The following is a 21,656-nucleotide window of genomic DNA, read 5'->3' as shown; positions in this document are numbered from 1 at the left end:
GAAGAAAGTACTGATTTTGAAAACCATAAGAATTCCAATTTTGATTTGTTGGCCTATTATTATAAAGACTCTTATTTCTATTTACTGTGTATAAGTAATACAACTTTTTAGAAACTCCAAAGGCTGGGGAAACACTCTGGGCCATGAAATGATATGCGAATTTTTATTGGCCAGATCTTTATTTGGATACCATGTGTTCATTTATCCACTAGATAGTTATCAAGCACCTGCTATGTGTCAATCAAGATGCCAGGTGCTGTAGACACAATAGTGAACGAAGGCATGCCCTCTGCCAGTAAGAAGCATACATGTTAGTGGTAGAAAGACAATAATCATATACCCTCAAACATAAATGGAAAAACACAACTGTCAGTGCATGTAGAACAGGCGTCTCTAGAAAAGAGGATATCTGATTTAGTCAGGGAAGGCATTTTGTTAATGTAATAGTTGAAATTTAAAGGACACTGTCTAGGCCACTGGTTCTCCATGGGGTTGGTGGTGGTTGTGGAGGTATACATGCATTGGGACATTTGGTAATGTCTGCAGACATTTTTTAAAAATTATTTTCAATGTTTATTTATTTTTGAGAGAGAGAAAGAGAGAGAGATAGAGGGATGACCAGAGAGAGGGAGACAAAGAATCTGAAGCAGGCTCCAGGCTCTGAGCTGTCAACACAGAGCCCGATGAGGGGCTCAAACTCACAAACTGTGGGATCATGACCTGAGCTGAAGTCAGCCGCTTAACCAACTGAGCCACCCAGGTGCCCTGACATTTTTAACATCATGACTGGGAGAGACTATTAGCATCTAGTGAGTAGAGGACAGGATGCAGTCAAATACCTTACAGTGCACAGGACAGTCGCCCACAACAAAGAATTACCTGGCCTAAAATGTCAACAGTGCAAAAGTTAAGAAGCCCTGAACTAGGCAAAGGGAAAAGCAGAAGCAAGTAAAGACCATTCATGGGAGACTCAACAAGAGAAAATTATAGAGGATACATCATACAAGGTTCATGATCATGTTCCTGATCACGTTCAGGAATTTTAGGTTTATTTTAAGAATGAAGGAAAAAACAAGTAAAAGTTTTAAAAAAGATGAGGAGCTGGGGGTAAGGGCGGTGGTGGTAATGTGTTCAGATTAATATTTTTAAAAGGTTACTAACTGCAGTATAGAGAACAGATTGGAAGGGAACATAATTTGATGTGAGTAGGGAAGACAGGTAGTTAACTAATCTTTTTATTTACTTATTTACTTTTCTTTTTAATTTTCAACGTTTATTTATTTATTTTGAGGGAGAGAGGGAGAGAGAGAGAGAGAGAGAGAGAGAGCGAGCACAATGGGGAAGGGACAGAAAGAAGGAGACAAAATTCCAAGTAGGTTCTGTGCCATCAGTGCACAGCCCGACATGGGGCTCAAACTCATGAACCTGTGAGATCAGGACCTGAACCGAGATCAAGAGTCAGATGCTTAACTGACTGCGCCACCCAAGCACCCCACTAATCTTTTTAGAAACTCCAAAGACTGGGGAAACAGAAGGTGGTAGTGGTGGGTAAGTTGTTGAAAAACTTCCTTCTATAAATGTTCAGCATGGGAACAGAAGAAAGGAAGGATGTAGAGTGCTACATGCACAGTCATTCCTATAATGTGTGGGTTTTTGTAGTAGTCAGCTGTGTGTCCTTCATAATTCTTGAGGTGGAACAATAAACTCTAAGAACAGATGAAATGCCTTCTTTGTATTTAAAAAATAAGGGACAAGAATATTTCTTCTTTCTTTTTGAATGTTATGTAGGGTGACTTGTAAACCAATTCATCTGTAAGGATCCAGGCAACAAAAAACTGGAGTAATTAAATTTTAATGTATAAACTATAATCCACATTTGTGATCAGAAGCTTAGGAGTAATAAAACCAATAACTGGCCCTACTGAGTATATTCTCAAGAATATGTTTTTCCTCAATTATTATATTAAAACCATAATAGAAAATATTAAAAACTATTTTATTACAAAATATCTATAGAAGAGAATAAATATAATATACAAGGTATGGTTTAAAGAACAGTAAAACGAATACTCATAAACTTACCTCCAAATGGCAATTTTTTAAATAGCAAAAATTGTCTTAAGTGTTTTGTTTTACAAATGGCTTTTAAGATAAAGATTCATGTTAAAACTACATAAAGGGAAAAAAACACAAAAAAAGCCAAAAAACTACATCAAGTGTACTTTCTACCACTGGGCAGTTAAACTTTTTTTTTTTTAAAGATTTTATTTTTAAGTAATCTCTATACCCAACATGGGGCTCAAACTCACAACCCTGAGATCAAGAGTCACATGCTCCATGGACTGAGCCAGCCAGGAGACCTTGGGCAGTTAAAGTATTAAATGAAAACCTCATACCTGTAAACACTGAATTAAAAAAATATATACAAAAAGTTCAATTTGCTATCTGACAGTATTCCTATTCCAGTTAATAATCTGATTAACCAGATAAAATGAGTCTGTCTTTATTTTTATCAAAGTTAACTCCATAAATTTATGACATTATCATTTAAAGCATAAATTAAAACTTACTTCTATAAACACAAAAATAAAAGCTTTGGATAGGCTAGGCTTTTTTTTTTTTTAAATGGCCGGATTTTTCTCTAGTGAAGTAACAGGTTCATAACTGACCTATTTTGTAATATTAAATCATCTTATCATGCCTTCTTTAATGAAATATTAATATTTTATGTAAGATTTATATTTAAATTAAATGCAACTGTGTATCTGGCATCCAATTTTGGCTAAAAATCATAGCACTGTACTAAAGCACCATTAAACTGTAATAATACACACATGTCTTTTATATAAAGAGAATTTCTTATTTCTTTGGAGGAGCAACGGTCTCAAACTCCAAAGCTTCTTTTATTCTTATTTTTAAACTTTATTATTTTTTCCCAAAGCTTCTTTTAAATCAAGAATTATATGACTTTAAAATTAAAATTAAATTAAAAATTTAAAATTAAATAAGGGTTATCTGAACTTCATCTTTCTCAGCTGTAGAGCAAGAAAGTCTTCAATTTAATAACAGGGCAAAAGATTTTTCCTTCTCAAAAGATAAAAAAATATGCATTAGAAAAATTATGTTTCAATAAAATCTTTTATACATTTTCTTCTGTTCAGTGATATTAATATTAGTCCACAAAGAACTACTTACCCGATGAAAGCCACCATCTGCTCCACTATGTGTTTGCTGAATGTTATTATAACGAAGATTTTCTGTAAAGAAAATGCCAGTTAAAATATGTTACCCAAAAAAAACCCCACTATAAATTCATAATTCTGATAAGAGTTTAAAAAGATGAGGTACTGCCCCAATTGCAATTTTTAAAATTCTTTAAAAAAACAAAATATACCAAACACCACTTTACTGACAAATGCTACCTACTTTGTATTTTAAAGATGTTTTTCCTTTAGCACAGCTGTATTCTAACCAGCATACACGACCATGTCTGAGGGAAAAATATGAGTCATGAAACCCAAGGCTGGGTGGACATTCCGCATGTTCTATGTATCCTAGAATGGATACATAGACAAACTGAAGTCATGGGTTCCCATACAGACCCCACTACTGAAATTAAAGCTGATCAGCCTGATGACATGCGTCTGGTCTAAATCTAATCCATAGGATCTTGAAAAGCCTGTATGCCCTTCATAGAAAATTTATAGAAGTTATTATTAAAGTTCCATTTTCAGATCCTGAATGATTTTGGACTTTTAGCCTTACTATACAAGCAAAAGTATCAACAGTTATTCAGAATCTTCATCAGATTTGGGTCATTTCAATTTGGTGTTTTTTAGTACTCTCCATTAATTAAAGATGTTGACATCCTACCTTACAAGTAAAGATGCCTTTAGGACTAACAGGTAGCAAATGTCCCCAACTCAAATAAATGTTCAAAATAATATATAACATAAGGCATTATTATGGATTTTCAGGGAACACAAAGATGGCAAGGACACTTCCTTCTTCAATGCCCTGAAGAAATTAAAATATTTTTCTGTATTATAGTAGAAAAATGATAAATTATGTGTATGTGTGTATATATATATATATATACACACACACACATATTATATACACACACACACACATATATACATATATATATATATGTATATATATATATATATACACACACACATATATACAAACTATAGATGACATACATTAGTAGTAAAAATGTGTTACAGAAGTTCAGAGAAAGGAGAGGTACATAAGTACAATTAGAGATTCAAGAATGTGGTATTAAAGTTTAGCTCTAAAGGATTGATAATAATTCTCTGATTAAACATGAGTAATTCAAAGTTGTCCCTCGACTGCTTAAATCTTTGTTATTGTTTGTCAAATAATAACTTCAGACTATGCAACCACAGGGGAGGGAAGAAAAATAAAATAAATAACAGTAGACTCCTTTTTATCCACCCATTATGAATCTCAGGAAAGTGGCTAAATTACACTAAAGCATATCATTTCAGGTAGAAGACTAATAAAGCAATGATATTTTCTTAAGGAATGTCTACTGTTAGCAGAGACATTGACAGCTGCACAGCTGGGTATGTGTAAGGAAGTAGGACTAAAAAAGAAAAAAAAAGTTCATAGTCTTTTTTGGTGTTTATGTACCTATTAATTTTTTAAAATGTTTATTTATTTATTTTTGAGAGAGAAAGAGGGAGACAGAGAATCCAAAGCAGGCTCCAGGCTCCAAGCTGTCAGTGCAGAGTCCAACGTGGGGCTTGACTGTAAGATCATGACCTGAGCTGAAGTCGCACACTTAACCGACTGAGCCACCCAGGCACTCCCATATCTATTAATTTTAAAAAGATACTTACTACTTATCTTATGGAAAAAGCGAGCACATATAGATGTCAAAAATAGTTACAAAATGGATGGTGATTTCATAAACAATGTTACACAAATGGTATATGAAGATTACAAAACTAACAAGACAATTATACAGATCATTTTAGGAGAAAAGCATTATATACAAGGGTCCTTCTAGTTTCCATACTAAAAGCCAGTTAGGTGGAACTATAAATCTTTCACTAACAATGGCTTTTGCCTCTCAGTGATTTCACCACCATGAGTTTTCCCTTACCATCATTTCCTAACATTGAAAATAAGCCAATGCCCAGATAATTGCATAATTTCACTGCTTGAAAACAAAACAAGACTTTCTTTTTATATGTAACAGCTTGAAAATTCACAGTGCTGGGCAAGACATAAATGTGTCAGATATTTAAGAACATATGTCTCATCTCAGAGTCATTCGGGCTGGAGGTCTGAATGGGGATTCTACCAAATAAACAAACACACGGCACAGACCACCAGACAGCCCACTCAACCATGTGTGCAGAATAGTCAAGGGAAAGGGTTGATTAGGAAAGAAAAAAAAAAAAAAAAAAAAGAGGGTGTAGGGAACTAATGGTGCCAGGACGAACAAAGAAACTATCTATAAAAGAAGCGTCCTTCAATGGAAAAAAAGAGTCTTAAATTCATTTATTAAAAATTTATTGAGTGTCTACAACACGTCAGATGATATTTTAGGCACCAGAATACCTCAGTGGGCCAAAGACAAAATTCTCTACCTTCATGGAGCTTCCATTTCCATGTATGTGTCCATGTCAGAAAGGTAAAGAGGCAACAAACAACATACATGGTAAGTAAATTACAGGGTATATGAAATATTGAGTGTAAGTATATTGACTTTAGAAATCCCAATCTAATATTATTAGGTGGGGTAATTTGAAATTTTTAAGGGAAGTTTAACAAATAGCAAGGTATCAATAAAAATAACAATATTTTTGGCTCTTTGCTTTAGGCTGAGGAAAAAGGAGAATCAGAAGAAAAGATGGATTTGTTATTAGATTACAGAAAAATCTGTGTGTGGGGTTTCCTCCTGGTTACTTCAGAAATAGCTAAAATGCTTATATTATGCACTACTATTGTCTACCCAAGAATGAGAAATGTTTGTTGTCCTGAGCTACATCTGGATGTACACCAAGTAACATGCCTTTAGAAAGTATGTGTCTCCATGATACAATGGAACACAGCAAACACATCCCATAGTCTGTTTAGTGAAGAAACTCAGATTCTCTGCTTTCAGAAACATAGAACTTTTTTTCCCTCTACACACATACAGGGAATACCTTCAAATTTATACAGTTTGGTTTGAATTCCAGAGCCTAGGCATGGATTTTATCTTCTCTAACACTGTTCTCCTACCTATGAAATTTGGATAATAACTACCTCACAGGATTGTTCTGAGATAACCAGTGCAAACTGCCTGGCACAGGTCTTGATAAATAGCAGGCATTACACAATTCAATTTCCTTAATCATGTAAGTAATTTATAGTTTAGAAGGCAATGCCGAAGAATGCAAAGAACACTGAACTTGAAGCCAAAAGACTTGGGTTCAAATCCTAGCTGTTACTTACATTCTTAGGCAACTACTACTTATTAATCTTCTAAGTGTGACAATTACAAAATTGGAGTAGTAATTTCTCTATCCAATGATTATAATAATAAAATCAGCTCACATACACTAAGTGCTTTAAAGTGTGAAGTACTAAAAAAAAAAAAAATAATTAAAAAAATAAAGTGTGAAGGCCTATATAAAAAAAATTAAGCATTATCATAACTTGATAAAATCTAAGAATGTTTAAAAAATATACTAATTTGCATATTCTGTTTTGAAGTCTGATAAGTTGCATGCCCTATCACTATAGAATACTCTTGACATAATAAATTTTACTATTAATTTATAGAAAGTTACTATGCAAAGCTGGACGCATAAAGTTTATGGATTCCCAGAGAGGTTGCTATCATAAAGGGAATTAAAATAATGTTATTGTTTCTTAGGCATTAATACTTTCTTTTCTCTTTAAAATTTTTTTTAATGTTTATTATTCTGACTAGACAGAGAGAGAGACAGCACAAGCAGCGGGGGGCAGAGAGAGAGGGAGATACAGAATCCAAAGCAGGCTCCAGGCTCTGAGTTGTCAGTACAGAGCCCGACGTGGGGCTCGAACTCACAAACCACGAGATCATGACCTGAGCCGAAGTCAGAGGCCTAATCGACTGAGCCACCCAGGCGCCCCAGGCATTAATACTTTCAAGGGACAATTAATACTTTTCAAAAAGCAAAATGATAGCTTCCTTCTTCCCCTAGAAATAACTAAAAAGATCAAAGAAAAATTTATCTTCTGATACACTACAAAATAATTTACTACTCACCATGGTATTTTATTATTTGTAAAAATCTAACAGGATATTGTAATATTTACCAAAGTAACTAGCATTCCCATATTAAAAAATCATTTCATTGAACAATATACTTAATGTAAGTGGGAGAAAATATATTCCTTGAAGGAGGAATGTCCTTGGAATTTTGAGTGATTTTCATGGCAGGAGAGTAGAGGACAGGCTCAATACTCATCCCAAATGCCAAAATCTAATATTAGAAACTGGGCAGATAGAAGTAGCTGAAGTTTTCCTGTCTCAGTCTGCTCTTCTAAGAACTGAAGGAAGAGAGGTGTTAAGAAGAAATTGGAGAAAATTAAAAGATATGCTTTTAATTTTGAAGGAATTATACCAGGGCAAAGATATTACTCACTGCTCTTGCCTTTCCTTTGGTGAATGCCTCTTTGACGTAAACCTCACTGATGAAGACATTCTATTCAGGTTAATTTTATTTTATTCTAGTGAGATTTGCCCTTTTAAAAGGCAACAATTCATGTCAAGGTTTGAGAAGCATATATTCATTTCCCCTCATTTTCTCTCTTCTATTCATACACACACACACACACACACACACACACACACACACACACCTCTCTGTCCTGAAGCTTTTGTTAAGACTGGCTACGAACAATAGCTGATTCTCACTTCTCTAACCACAACCCACAGCTCTTTGCCTCTTCAGAGACTCCTTTCTTCCCCATTCTTTGCCACACTGACATCTGGCTGGTTTTCTGTAAAGGACATTGGTGCCCTGAGAGGAAGTATTATTTGGGGGTATGAAAGAAAAGTGGAATTAGTGTAAGGCAATATTCTCTCAGCTAATAGTCAGTAAAAATATGGCATTTTTGGTTATGTATGTGAAAATGATGATGTGCATTTTCCTATATAAGAGCACTATTTTTGTTTGCTAAAAGTCTTAGATGAAAAGTTTCACAAGGCAAGAAGTGAAATAAAGACAGACAGGAAGGGAGGGAGGAAGAAAGAAGGAAAGAAAGAAAACAAGGAAAAAGTCTATAAAGGGGCACAATTTTCCAACAGGGACAGGGAAAACCTGCCCCAAATTCACTAATCCCCAGATGACTTTCCACGGTTAAATACCTAAGGAAAACACCAACCCAAAGAAGCAGAACCAAAATATTAACAATTCACACTGGAATGAGCAAAGGGATTAAGTTTCAATGCATTTCAAGGGGCTCACCATCATCAGACAGTAAATCAGAGGGTATAATTACCTGGATATGCATTTTAATTATTGCTTTTCCAATCAGAGTTGCACCAAAGAAAGTCCAAAAAGGTACAAGAAAATGTCCACATGTTATTCCAGCCAGGTCAAATAGAGGATTTGGAATCTATTTAAAACAAACAAACAAACAAACAACACACACACACACATTAAAATGGGACTTTCATATATAATCCAAGGAACAGTTTTAATTTTACCACCTACAGGTATGTGGAATTATGCTTAAGCCTTGCTTACATTACAAAGAGAGGTGTAGATTCCCTGATCAATACTAGACTGTTCAGAAGGTTAGGCAAGTATTCTAATGTTTCTGTAAATTCGGTCTCATATTCATCTCAGGCTGCTGTTAAAGCAAACCCAACTGTCCTTTTGCTTACATTACTTATGGCTAATGCCCCATAAATATACTTTTTTCTATCACATTAGAATTGGTAAAACCAATGGACCCACAGGAATTTAATCCCATTCAGCAGATACTTAACCGTTTGGTAGCTGTGTCTAAGGTGAGGTATAAACGAAGAAAAAGTCCTGAGATTATTTCAGTAATACTGGGGTTGTAAAATCTTCAGCCTGAAATAAGAATATCATCTAGAAATCATTCATATCTATATAGCAAATATCCTTATGAAATTCACAAATATATTTATAGGCAGATGCGCTTTTATTCCTCAACATAAAAAAAAAACCTTGTAATTTGTATTTTGCACAGACAAATCTCGTAATTTGTATGACAGTACAAGGCTGTGAGGCTGTGTAATATATTTTAGGCAGAAAATCAAGTGTGGAAATACAAGCGCATAGATTCAGATGTTTTGAATACTCAGTCCGAGACAAAGAAGTGATTCACAACAAATACCTTTTCCAAACATTCCCACATTTCAAGAATGCTGAAAGACAATTTCATGTAAAAATGCAAGGAAACCACAAGCTGTTTTTGAGCACTTCATCCATTTTTCTCCCATAGAAGCACTCTGTCCTTGTGGCAGTTGGCAGAACCATTTACAAGCCAATTAATTTATATAATTTCATTTCTGAACTTTCAAAGAAAAGACTAGTTGTTTAAAAGATATTTGTCACATATGTTCTTTTTAAAAACAATGTCATGACTAAATTAGAATTCAAATATTCTTTTGTTCATAACACTTGGATTTAATAACTTTTGTTTTTCTCATCCAAGTTCAAATGTCTAATGCAATTTCATGTCTTACAATCATATAATAATATCATTTGCACAGCTTTACATCTATCATTTCTTATATTTTCTCACGTGACCCTCATAACTCCATGGATTATAATTTTGTTTTCCTTTATTATCAGGCTCTATCTCAAGTTGAAATAGAAATATAAGATATGTAAATCAGAATAGATTAAAAATTAGAATTTGTTAAACATGTTAAACACCTCAGTGTATGCCGAATACAGTCTGAGCATAATTAATGAGTTTATTGTTGCATGTGCATGTTATTTATTCTTTTTTTTTTTTTTAAATTTTTTTAACGTTTATTTATTTTTGAGACACAGAGAGACAGAGCATGAACAGGGGAGGAGCAGAGAGAGAGGGAGACACAGAATCTGAAACAGGCTCCAGGCTCTGAGCTGTCAGCACAGAGCCCGACGCGGGGCTCGAACTCACGGACCGTGAGATCATGACCTGAGCTGAAGTCAGACGCTTAACCGACCAAGCCACCCAGGCGCCCCTATTTATTCTTTTTTTAAGTTTATTTTGAGACAGAGAGAGAGAGAGAGAGAGAGAGCGAGCACGCAGGGGAGGGGCAGAGAGAATCCCAAGCAGGCTTTTCCCTGTCAGCAAGGAGCCCAATGTAAAGCTGGAACTTGTGAAATGTGAGATCATGACCTGAGCCAAAACCAGGAGTCAGATCAACTGAGCCACTAGGCACCCCCCTTTTTTTTTTTTAAACATTTATTTTTGAGACAGAGAGAGACAGAGCATGAGCAGGGGAGGGTCAGAGAGAGAGGGAGACACAGAATCTGAAACGGGCTCCAGGCTCTGAGCTGTCAGCACAGAGCCCGATGCGGGGCTCGAACTCACGGACCGTGAGATCATGACCTGAGCCGAAGTCGGCCACTTAACCGACTGAGCCACCCAGGCGCCCCTGCACCCCTTCTTTTTTTCACCATCTAACTAAATACAGAAAGGAAGACTGAGATTACAAAAGCTACTAATGGGGTGCCTGGGTGGCTTAGTTGGTTAAGCATCTGACTCTTAAATTTGGCTCAGGTCATGATCTCACATTTTGTGGGTTCGAGCCCCACACTGGGCTCTGTGCTGACGGTGCCGACCCTGCTTGGGATTCTTTCTCTCTCCTTCTCTCTCTGCCCCTCCTGCACATGTTCTCTTTCTCTCTCTCAAAATAAATAAAGAAAACTTAAAAAAAAAAAAAAAAAAAAGAGCTACTAAGTAGCTTTGAAATTTTCCCTCAAGTAGGAGTTTAATTTGTTAGTTTAAACATTAACAACAAAATAACTAAAAACTTCTTTTTACCTTAAATAAAGTATATACTTTTAATACTTTAACAGAAATATCAATTTTCTGGAAAAAAGTTCCTGGAAGGCCAAACTGATCTATCAATTTCTGTTCAATACTGACTATTCCTAGTCAAATATAAAGAAGACTGACTAGTATGGAAAATGGATTGGCAACAGTGAGGTCACAGAGATAGATGAGTGCCAAAGAATAAATACCATTTTTTATTTTAATAAATTGAAGGTACTCATGTTTTCCCTAGGAATAATGAAAGCTAGTTTTTATTGAATGTTCTGATTTTTAGGATACTTTTCTAAAGTTTCTGCATCACCAACTCAACTTAATCCCCAAAACAATGCTATATGATATGCTTATGCTCATTTTACAGGAAAATGAGACAGATTTGACAGTTTGTTTGGGAAAGCAGGATTTCAGCAGCAGAGCAGAATTTCAACCCAGGCAATGTGGTTCCCAGGCTTGTTTTCTTAGCCTCTAAAGTAAGGACATTATTATCCATTAGGCCTCTCAATTTAATCCCAGTCTGCTGACTTCCACAGCACTTTCTGCTTATCCTTGTATTTCAATGGTCTCCCTCACTAGACTTCAGGATCCTCGAGGAAAGGAAATATATCTTTCATCTCTTTATTCCCAACACTCAGTGACTAAATCAAAGCTGAGGAATAATGATAAAAAATGGTTGAACATTTATGTTCTAAGCACTGTGTTAGTTCACACACACACACATACATATTTTAATTTTTTAATGTTTATTTATTTTTGAGAGAGAGAGAGAGAGAGCGAGCAGGGGAGGAGCAGAAAGAGATAGACACAGAATCTGAAGCGGGCTCTAACTCATGAGCTAGGAGATCATGACCTGAGCTGAGTCAGATGTTCAACTGACTGAGCCACCCAGGCACCCCTTACATATAGTTTCTTGAATCCTCAATCAGCCTTTACAATGATGAGTGACTTATTGTCCATTAAAAAAAAAAAAAAAATTAGAAATCTAGGGCTCAAAGAGAGTAACTTGATTAGGTTACATAGCTAATAAGAGACAAGACTGGCTTAGGAATGCCAAAGCCAATTTTCTTTCTACAATATCACACTATAGTATACTTATAAACTGCTCAAATACTTGAGAGATCAAATTATGATAAAGAGCTCATACACTGAAATGAAAACTTAGATTATGAAAATTTCTAGTATTGCTGGGTCAAAGGATAGTAATTGAGGCATATGTGTATCTCACAGTATCTCTAGAATGTTGACATTACATTAGAAATTTTGGCACCGAAAGTCCTCTTTTTTTGGGCATTTGCTTTTGCTAAGGCAGGGGAGGGGCAGAGAGTACTCAAAGATATATTCATATTCTAGAACATAATGGACAAAGCAGCTGTGTGTCAGTAGATAATAATTTTGTGAATTATATTTATAGCTGCAGTTTTTATTGTATCAACTAGGTACACCTAGTTAATCCAGCCAAATCCACCACTGAACTACCAAAAATTGTGTATGGGCTACCAAAGAAAGCTTTGATCAAAATGCTCCATTTCAAATATAACTATTTCTATCATATTAGAAAAGGACCAGGATAAACACCAGCTCATCAAGGAATGTCGATTTCCCAAATCTGCAATTTAAGAAATTAAGTTTTTGACATAAGTGGCTTCTTAGTTCACTGTAGCCAAAAATGCCCTTAACTTTGCCCCAGAGGTTTCAATTACCTAACTTGGTGTAAATGCCCCTTAAGACAGGTTTCACATGACTTCTTCCTTATAACTAATGCTTGAAACTTTGGAAAAAGACTACCTATCTATAACTCTGGAAAGAATGAAGTCATTGTTACTTGGTTAAATGCACTTCATTTTATAAATTCTTCATGCAAAGGATGAATTTTATCTCTTTTATTCTTACTGAACCAAGCCATTTAGGTCTGAAGTCATCATGGCAAGATGAAATGCTTGAAAGTCAATAAACTAGATACGAATCCATTCAATAGAAACAGCTCATTTGATGAGTAAGATGAATGATTAATAAATTTATATACCCATTAAAAGTGATAGCATTTTTGTTCACTCAAGTATGTTACCTTATTTTTTGTTAAGTGTGTTATCTTTAAAAACAAACTGGATCAATATATAAATCTACCATTTATTGGAATTCCTCACTTTTAATACAATTCACTTACTGAAGCACAGGCCAAAATTCCAAAAAATCCAACCTTCTGTACTAGGTTTTGAACTGCCAGTTTAGCCCGGGAAGCAAAGTCCTGTATAAAAGGAGGATATCAAAACATTAATGAAATGTACAGGGAAGAAGAAAAGATGGATCTTTATAGAATTTATAATATTAAATGCCACACAACCTGATTCACTTAATCATTGCTTTTGATGAATGATTAAAAAAAATCATAGGTTGCATTAAAAAATATGAATAAAATCTTGATAGAACATTAGTTACATCCTTAAAGACAAACTTTTACCACATTTCAAGAATAAGCCAAAACGCTGTTACTTTATTTTTCAGATTATCTACGGATTATCTAGGGATGAAGAAAATGTTATAAACTATCTATGAACCAACTCATTATTTTGGAAATACTGACCTACCACATGTGATTCATTTAAAAATTTTTATTTATTTATTTATTTATTTAATGTTTTCATTTATTTTGAGAGAAAGAGAGACAGGGCATGAGCAGGAGAGGGGCAGAGAGAGAAGGAGACACAGAATCTGAAGCAAGCTCCAGCTCAAGTTGGAGCCCAAGGGAGGGCTTGAACTCACGAGCTGTGACATCATGACCTGAGCTGAAGTTGGATGCTCAACCAACTGAGCCACCCAGGCACCCCTACTACATGTGATTCTTGATCTTGGGGTTGTAAATTTGAGTCCCATGTTGGATACAGAGATTAACAAAAATAAAATCTTAAATAAAAATAGAAAAAAAGATTAAATGTTATGTAGATCACCTAATATACAAAATAATAAAAAATATTAAGCCTAGAGAAGTTTGTGGAATTTTGTTTTTAAAAACATCCTGAAAGTAAGGAGTCATTTCATCCCTCTGGGGCAGAATCTCTTTACTCAACAGAAATTAGATAAAAACAAAGGAAAACAGACTCCTTGTTCTTTCAGATGCCTGGGTGCCCATCATTAATTATCCTTCAGGGTGCTGTAAGAATTTTTATTTGAGGGGAAAGAGCTACTTTATCCAAATAAATCAGGTAGAAACTTCCCTTTACCTTTTTGTTTTCTTAAATTAATTTTCAGCTTGCATGTCTTACAAGGAAAACAAATTAAGTGCCTTTTTAATGGGAAGTTTTACTTGTTAAAAAGTCTGAAAGTTGTCTACTGAAATGGATTTCATAAATCTCATTATGTGTTGAACACACATACGCGCGCGCGTGCATGTGCTCACACACACACACACACACACACACACACACACACTGACCATGCTACTTTCAGTTCCTGTAATTTATTTTCCAGGACTTTCACAATATTCTCGGAATTAAAATTACATTTTTATACTAAACAATCTATAAACGTTTATTTAAATTCAACTAATATGAAGTTTACACACTTGTTTTCATTATAAGAAGCCAACAGAAGCAGAATATGCAGCTTGAGGGAGTATTTTCTTGATGTTTTTCCTTGCCAGTGTAGTGAAAAACAAACAAACAAAACAAAAACAAACAAACAAAAAAACCTCAGGGAAGCATTGTACTAGTGTCTGTACCGAATCTAAAATATTTTATTTTATTTATTTATTTCTTTTCAACGTTTTTAATTTATTTTTGGGACAGAGAGAGACAGAGCATGAACGGGGGAGGGGCAGAGAGAGAGGGAGACACAGAATCGGAAACAGGCTCCAGGCTCCGAGCCGTCAGCCCAGAGCCCGACGCGGGGCTCGAACTCACGGACCGCGAGATCGTGACCTTGCTGAAGTCGGACGCTTAACCGACTGCGCCACCCAGGCGCCCCTAAAATATTTTATGGTAGTAACTCATGTTTAGATTTCATAAACACAACTACATTTTGTTGTTTTTATTTTAAACTTATTTTGCTTAAAGCCATATATTTACAACTTACTGATATGGCTCTAAAGGCTTTATTGACATAATTTTATTGAAAACATCATTCTTTCATGGTCTAAAATGTTCTACATGTTAAATGTAATTGTACTCTGATGCTCTGTATTTTATTTTCAGTTTTATTTATTTAAGTAATCTCTACACCAAATGTAGGGCTCAAACCCATGCCCTGAGATCGAGTTGCACACTTTCTGACTGAGCCAGCCAGGCATCCCTGTTGCTTTATATTTTAAAATTTCTTTTTTTTTTTTTTAAAGCAACTCAAATACTTTTATTTTATTTTATTTTTTTTTAATTTTTTTTTCAACGTTTTTTATTTATTTTTGGGACAGAGAGAGACAGAGCATGAACGGGGGAGGGGCAGAGAGAGAGGGAGACACAGAATGGGAAACAGGCTCCAGGCTCCGAGCCGTCAGCCCAGAGCCTGATGCGGGGCTCGAACTCACGGACCGCGAGATCGTGACCTGGCTGAAGTCGGACGCTTAACCGACTGCGCCACCCAGGCGCCCCTCAACTCAAATACTTTTAAATTATTTGCATAGTTGACAGTTCTTTCTTATCATGTTGATTTTAAAGTAACACTGTCTATGAATATGTCTATTTATATTTCTGCTTGTTGTTAAAATAGAACTATATTATTTGACAATAAATTCAACTTACACACACACATCCTCAACACCAGCCAAAAAAACTCTTTTACTAAAGTTTAAATGAATCATTTCAAGCATAATCTGCTATTCTTTTTAGTCTGGCAAATAAAATAAAATAAAATAGCCACAAAAGGACATCAATAATTTTAAAATCAATATTTTAAACAAAAAGCTTAACAATTTAATATGGTAGGTAGTCAATATTCAAGTTAAATATCAAAAGAAATTAGTATCTCATTTTAATGGTTTTGGTGTATCTGTGGGAACAATGTAGCAAGTACAATTTGATTACTTCCTCAATTGTCATTCTTTATTAAAAATAAATCTGTACAACTAAAAACAAATTCCTTTTAATAGTTTCATTTCTCTGGATTCACATTTCATAAAGTTTACCTATTTCACAATTTAAATGCCTGAGAGGAACGTTTTATTCTCTAGTTCTACCTAAATAAGCAGCATGCATTTGCAATTTGTAATCATGTATCTCTTTCTACTTTAAAAAAAATAAACACAATATAAGAAAGTAAAATTATCTTTCCCACTCTCAACAACTGTGATTGTGTATTTAACTAACCATGCTGCTGAAATGAAGAACAAGAGACATTAGAAACATTTCTCCAATAACTACAATAAAACAAATGAAGCAGTGTTATAATAAATCCTTATCACGGAGACTTTAAGGATTAATAAAGAAAAAACAGATAAAGCCTTCAAGTATGAATATTCCTGCATGACTTTTACTTCACCTTTCTTTTTCCTAAGAAAACTTTGTGATTAAGGGAGAAGAGAAACTATATGGCTAGTTATAATTAGCTTGCAAAATGCTAATCTTTGAATCTAAAGATACCAGATGGATTTAAAATACATGAAATAACATTTATCTTCAAATGGCAACAGTCCACCTATTTCAATTTTCATAAGTGATCACATGAAATTTCAAGATCTCTTTAAAAGCAACAAAAAATACCTAAACCTGTTAAACAAATGCAGTACTATGAAGATAATTAATATTTGCTTAATAGCTTATGTTAGATTGAGATGGTAAATGGTGAAAAATTTTATAAATTATCTGCCTTCTTAATCCATTCTATGTTAAAACTTTGGCTGACCTTGGGATGGTATTGAAGTGGCTCCACAGATAAAATTAAAAACCACAGAACAACTGTTTCAATAATAATTCCTTGTATGTAAGGGCAATTTAAAATACACTGAATTTGTGAAGTTCTTTCACCATCTAAAATGACATTTTAGGGGCACCTGGATGACTCAGTAGGTTAAGTATCGACTCTGGATTTCAGCTCAGGTCATGATCTTACAGTTTTGAGTTCGAGCCCAGTGTCTAGCTCTGTGTTAACAGTGAGGAGCCTGCTGGGGATTTTCTCTCTCTCTCTCTCTCTCTCTCTCTCTCTCTCTCTCTCCTTCTCTCTCTCTCTCTCTCTCTCTCTCTGCCCCTACACTTCTTATACTCTGTCTCTCCCTCAAAACAAATAAATAAAAGTAAATAAATAAATAAAATAAATAAATAAATAAAAATTTAAGATCCTAATAACCATGTAATTAAATATTTTTTACAATGAAATAATACTAAACATAATACCATAATTAAAGTATACAATTAATTCTCATCTTCATAGAAACTGCAATGAAACATAACTCATAATCTTTAAATCTTTCAGACTAAAACATGCCCTAATTGCAATTTTCTACCCTTTATCAGGGCTCCCTATGGGTTATTTTCACATAAAAATGTAGATTAATTCATTAAATTCAAGTGAACAAAATATTTTATCTTACTATTATCTTAATCAACAATATTAATAATGTAACTACTATGTCTTAACACTGCATATTTAAGTAAGTTTACTTTAAAAGGTCTGTTTTAAAGAGTCATAGATCATCTATTGTTTTTGAATTATAATGGACTCAAACATGCTTATGAGATGAAGACTAATGAAATAAACTCTAGAATTATAAGCAAAAGTAGGGATATTAACTTGATGAAATGAAGTGATTGCAAAAGTAGTACATTTATCAAAACAGTGATCAGAACAGACTTGTGCAACTACTATTGAAAATGAAATGTTTTAATATCGAATTTATAGCTTTTACATTACATCAGAGATGATCACTGGAATTTCTATTTAAATTGAATATTAGGGTAAAATTCTATAATAGTACAAACTGAATACATTACATAAAGACATTCATAAAAGCAAAGAATATTTATTTTGAAAACAACTTAAGAGATTTAGAAGTTAAAAAAAAAAGTTTATTATTTTGAGAGGGGGAGGGGGAGGGCCAGAGAGAGAAGGAGACACAGAATCCAAAGCAGGCTCCAGGCTCTGAGGTGTCAGTACAGAGCCCGACGCAAGGCTTGAACTTACGAACTGTGAGATCATGACCTGAGCCAAAGTCAGATGCTTAACTGACTGAACCACCCAAGTGCTCCTAAAAGTTTTTTTTTCTAATTTAAATAATCTTTACACTCCATGTGGGGCTCAAACTCATGACCCCAAATTTAAGAGTCCCATGCTTTACCACCTGAGTCAGCCAGACATCCCAAATGTAGAGCTTTAAAGTGTGTTTAAGGGGTGCTTGCATGGTTCAGTAGGTTAAGTATCCAACTCTTGATTTCGGCTCAGGTCATGATCTTATGTTTTGAGAGTTCAAGCTCTGCACTGGGCTCTGTACTGACAGAGTGAAGCCTGGGATTTTTTCTCCCTCTCTCTTTGCCCTCCCTGCACCACCTCGCTTGTCTTAATAAAATAAAATAAAATGTGTTTGAGCTTAAGGTGTTATCAACTTGAGATAAACTGTTATAAGATGTTTTATGTAAGCCTCATGATAACCACAAAGCAAAAATCTATAGGAGATACACACAAAAAAAAAAAAAACAGTGAGAAAAGAATATAAGCATCTTATTACAGAAAATCATGAAATCACAAAGGAGAGTAAAAGAAGAAAGGAACAAAGGAATTCTAAAACAGCCAGAAAACAATTTTAAAATGGCAATAAATTTATCAATGATAATTTTAAATGTCAATGGATTAAATTCTCCAATTAAAAGGCACAGACTGGTTGGATGGATTAAAAAACAACACCCATCTATATGCTGCCTACAAGAGACTCACTTCAGCTTTACGGACATAGACTGAAAGTGAAAGGATAGAAAAGGATATTCCACACAAATAAAAACCAAAAGAAAGCATGAGTAGCTATACTTTTATCAGACAAAACAGACTTTAAGACAAAGACTGTAATAAGAGACAAAGAAGGCCATTATATAATGATAAACGTGTCACTCCAACAAGAGAATATAACATTTGTAAATATTTATTCACCAACATAAGAGCACCTAAATATATAAAGCAATATTAACAGATCTAAAGGAAGAAATAGACATCAATATAATAATAGTAGGAGACTTCAAAACCTTACTTTCATCAACGGATAGATCTTCTAGACAAAATCAGTAAGGAAACACTAGACTTAAACTATATAATGTAAAACCAGCCAGACTTAATACACATTTACAAAACACTCTATCCAAAAGCAGAATATACATTCTTTTCAAGAACACATGGAGCATTGTCCAGGACAGATTCTATATTAAAACACAAGACAAATATTAATAACTAAAAATCCTGAAATTGTATAAAGATCTTTTCTGACAAAAGTATAAAACTAGGAATCAATTAAAAGAAAAAAACGGGATATTCACAAATACATGCATGCTATTGAACAAATGGGTCAAAAGAGAACTCAAAAGTGAAATAAAAAAAAACCAAAACCTGAAACAAATGAAAGTGGAAACACAGCATAACAACTTAAGGGATACAGCAAAAGCTGTTCTAAGAGGGAAATTCACAATGATAAATGACTACATTAAGAAACAAGAAAGGTCTTAAACAACCTAGCTTTATACCTCAAGGAACTAGAACAGAAAGAACAAGTTAAGCCCAAAGTTAAATTTTTTTTTTTTAATGTTTATTTATTTTTGAGTCAGAGAGAGACAGAGCATGAACAGGGGAGGGGCAGAGAGAGAGAGAGACACAGAATCTGAAACAGGCTCCAGGCTCTGAGCTGTCAGCACAGAGCCCGACGCAGGGCTCGAACCCACGGACTGTGAGATCATGACCTGAGCCGAAGTCAGACGCTTAACCGACCAAGCCACCCAGGCGCCCCAAGCCCAAAGATAATAGAAGGAGGGAAATAACAAAGATCATAGTGGAAATAAATAAAATAGAGACTAAAAAGACAATAGAAAAGATCAATGGAACCAGGCTGATTTTTTGAAAAAATAAACATAACAGTTAACAAACCTTTAGCCAGATTCACTAAGAAAAAAGAAAAAAAAAAAAAAAAGAAATAATACCTGAAAAACTGGACAACCTAGAAGAAATGGAAAAATTCTTAGAAATCTACAACCTACCAAGACTGAATCATGAAGAAATAAAAAATCCAAACAGACCAATTACTAGTAAGGAGATTGAATTAGTAATCAAAAACCTCCCCAAAAGCAAAAGTCAGGACCAGATGGCTTCACTGGTAAATTCTACCAAACACTTAAAGAAGAACTAATGCCAATCTGTCTCAAACTTTTCCAAAAAAATAGAAGAGGAAAGAACACTTCCAAACTCATTTTACAAGGACAGTATTATCCCAGTAACAAAACCAGACAAGGTCACTACAAGCAAAGAAAATTATAGGCCAGTATCCCTGATGAACACAGATGAAAAATTCTCAAAACATTTTAGCAAACTGAATTCCTTAATACACGAAATTTATTTCAGGGACGCAAGGATGATTCAACATACACACCAATCACTGAAATACACCACATGAACAAAATGAAGGGTAAAAATATATGATCATTTCAATAGATGCAGGAAAAACATTTGACAAAATCCAACATCCATTCATGATATAAACGTTTGCTCAAAATGTGGGTATAGAAATGTATGTACTTCAACATAATGAACACCACATACGACAAGCCCTACAGCTAATATCATACTCAATGGTGAAAAACGGAACGCTTTTCTTCTAAGATCTGGAACAAGACAAGGATGCCCACCCTTAACAGTTTTATTCAATATAGTCTTGGGAGTCCTAGCCAGAGCAATGAAGCAAGAAACAAAAGGCATACTATATATACAAAATCCTAAAGACTTCACCAAATAACTGTTAGAATAAATGAACTGAGTAAAGTTGCAGGATACAAATTCAATATACAAAAATCAGTTGCATTTCTTTTTTTTTTTTTTTAACTATTTATTTTTAGTAATCTCTGCACTCAAGGTGGTGATTGGACTCATGACCCCAAGACCAATTGTCACATGCTCTTTCAACTGAGCCAGTCAGGCACTCCCCAAATCAGTTGCATTTCTATACATTAATAATGAAGAATCAGAAAGAGAAATTAAGAAAACAATCCTGTCTGCACTATGACACACTGATGAAAGAAATTAAAGACACAAATAAACGGAGATATATTCTGTGCTCAAGATTGGAAGAATTAATATTGTTAAAATGTCCACACATCCAAAGCAATCTACAGATTCAATGTACTCCCTTTTAAAACTCCAATGGCAGTTCTCACAGAAATAGAATAATCCCAAAATTTGTATGGAACCACAAGACCTGAGTAGCTAAAACAATCATGACAAAGATGAACAAAGCCGGAGGCATCATGCTTCTTGATTCCAAATAACATTACAAAGCTACAATAATCAAAGAAGTATGGAAGTAACTTATAAAGAGACACATAGATCAATGGAAAAGAACAGAGAATCTAGAAAGAAACCCACACCTACATAGTCAAGTCAATTAATTTAAGACAACGGGGCCAAAATTATACAATGGGGAAAGGACAGTCTCTTCAATAAACAGTGTTGGGAAC

The 21,656-nt window shown here is 34.5% G+C and overlaps 1 protein-coding gene across 2 annotated transcripts in view; it reads right to left on the bottom strand.

The window, feature by feature from the left end:
- Positions 1 to 21,656, bottom strand: part of VMP1 (vacuole membrane protein 1) — a 137,060-nt gene that overhangs the window by 17,510 nt on the left and 97,894 nt on the right. For both annotated transcript variants that reach the window (XM_058704922.1, XM_058704920.1), the window contains 3 exons: positions 13,199 to 13,279; positions 8,515 to 8,631; positions 3,196 to 3,257 (listed from right to left, as the gene is read on the bottom strand). In XM_058704922.1, coding sequence (XP_058560905.1) covers positions 3,196 to 3,257; positions 8,515 to 8,631; positions 13,199 to 13,279 — 260 coding nt within the window. The remainder of the gene's footprint in view (positions 1 to 3,195; positions 3,258 to 8,514; positions 8,632 to 13,198; positions 13,280 to 21,656) is intronic.

Source organism: Neofelis nebulosa, chromosome 16, assembly GCF_028018385.1.
Source record: "Neofelis nebulosa isolate mNeoNeb1 chromosome 16, mNeoNeb1.pri, whole genome shotgun sequence".
Classification (NCBI taxonomy): Eukaryota; Metazoa; Chordata; class Mammalia; order Carnivora; family Felidae; genus Neofelis; species Neofelis nebulosa.
Note: the sequence above shows the minus strand (reverse complement) of the source record. Positions and strands in the feature narration are given on the sequence as shown.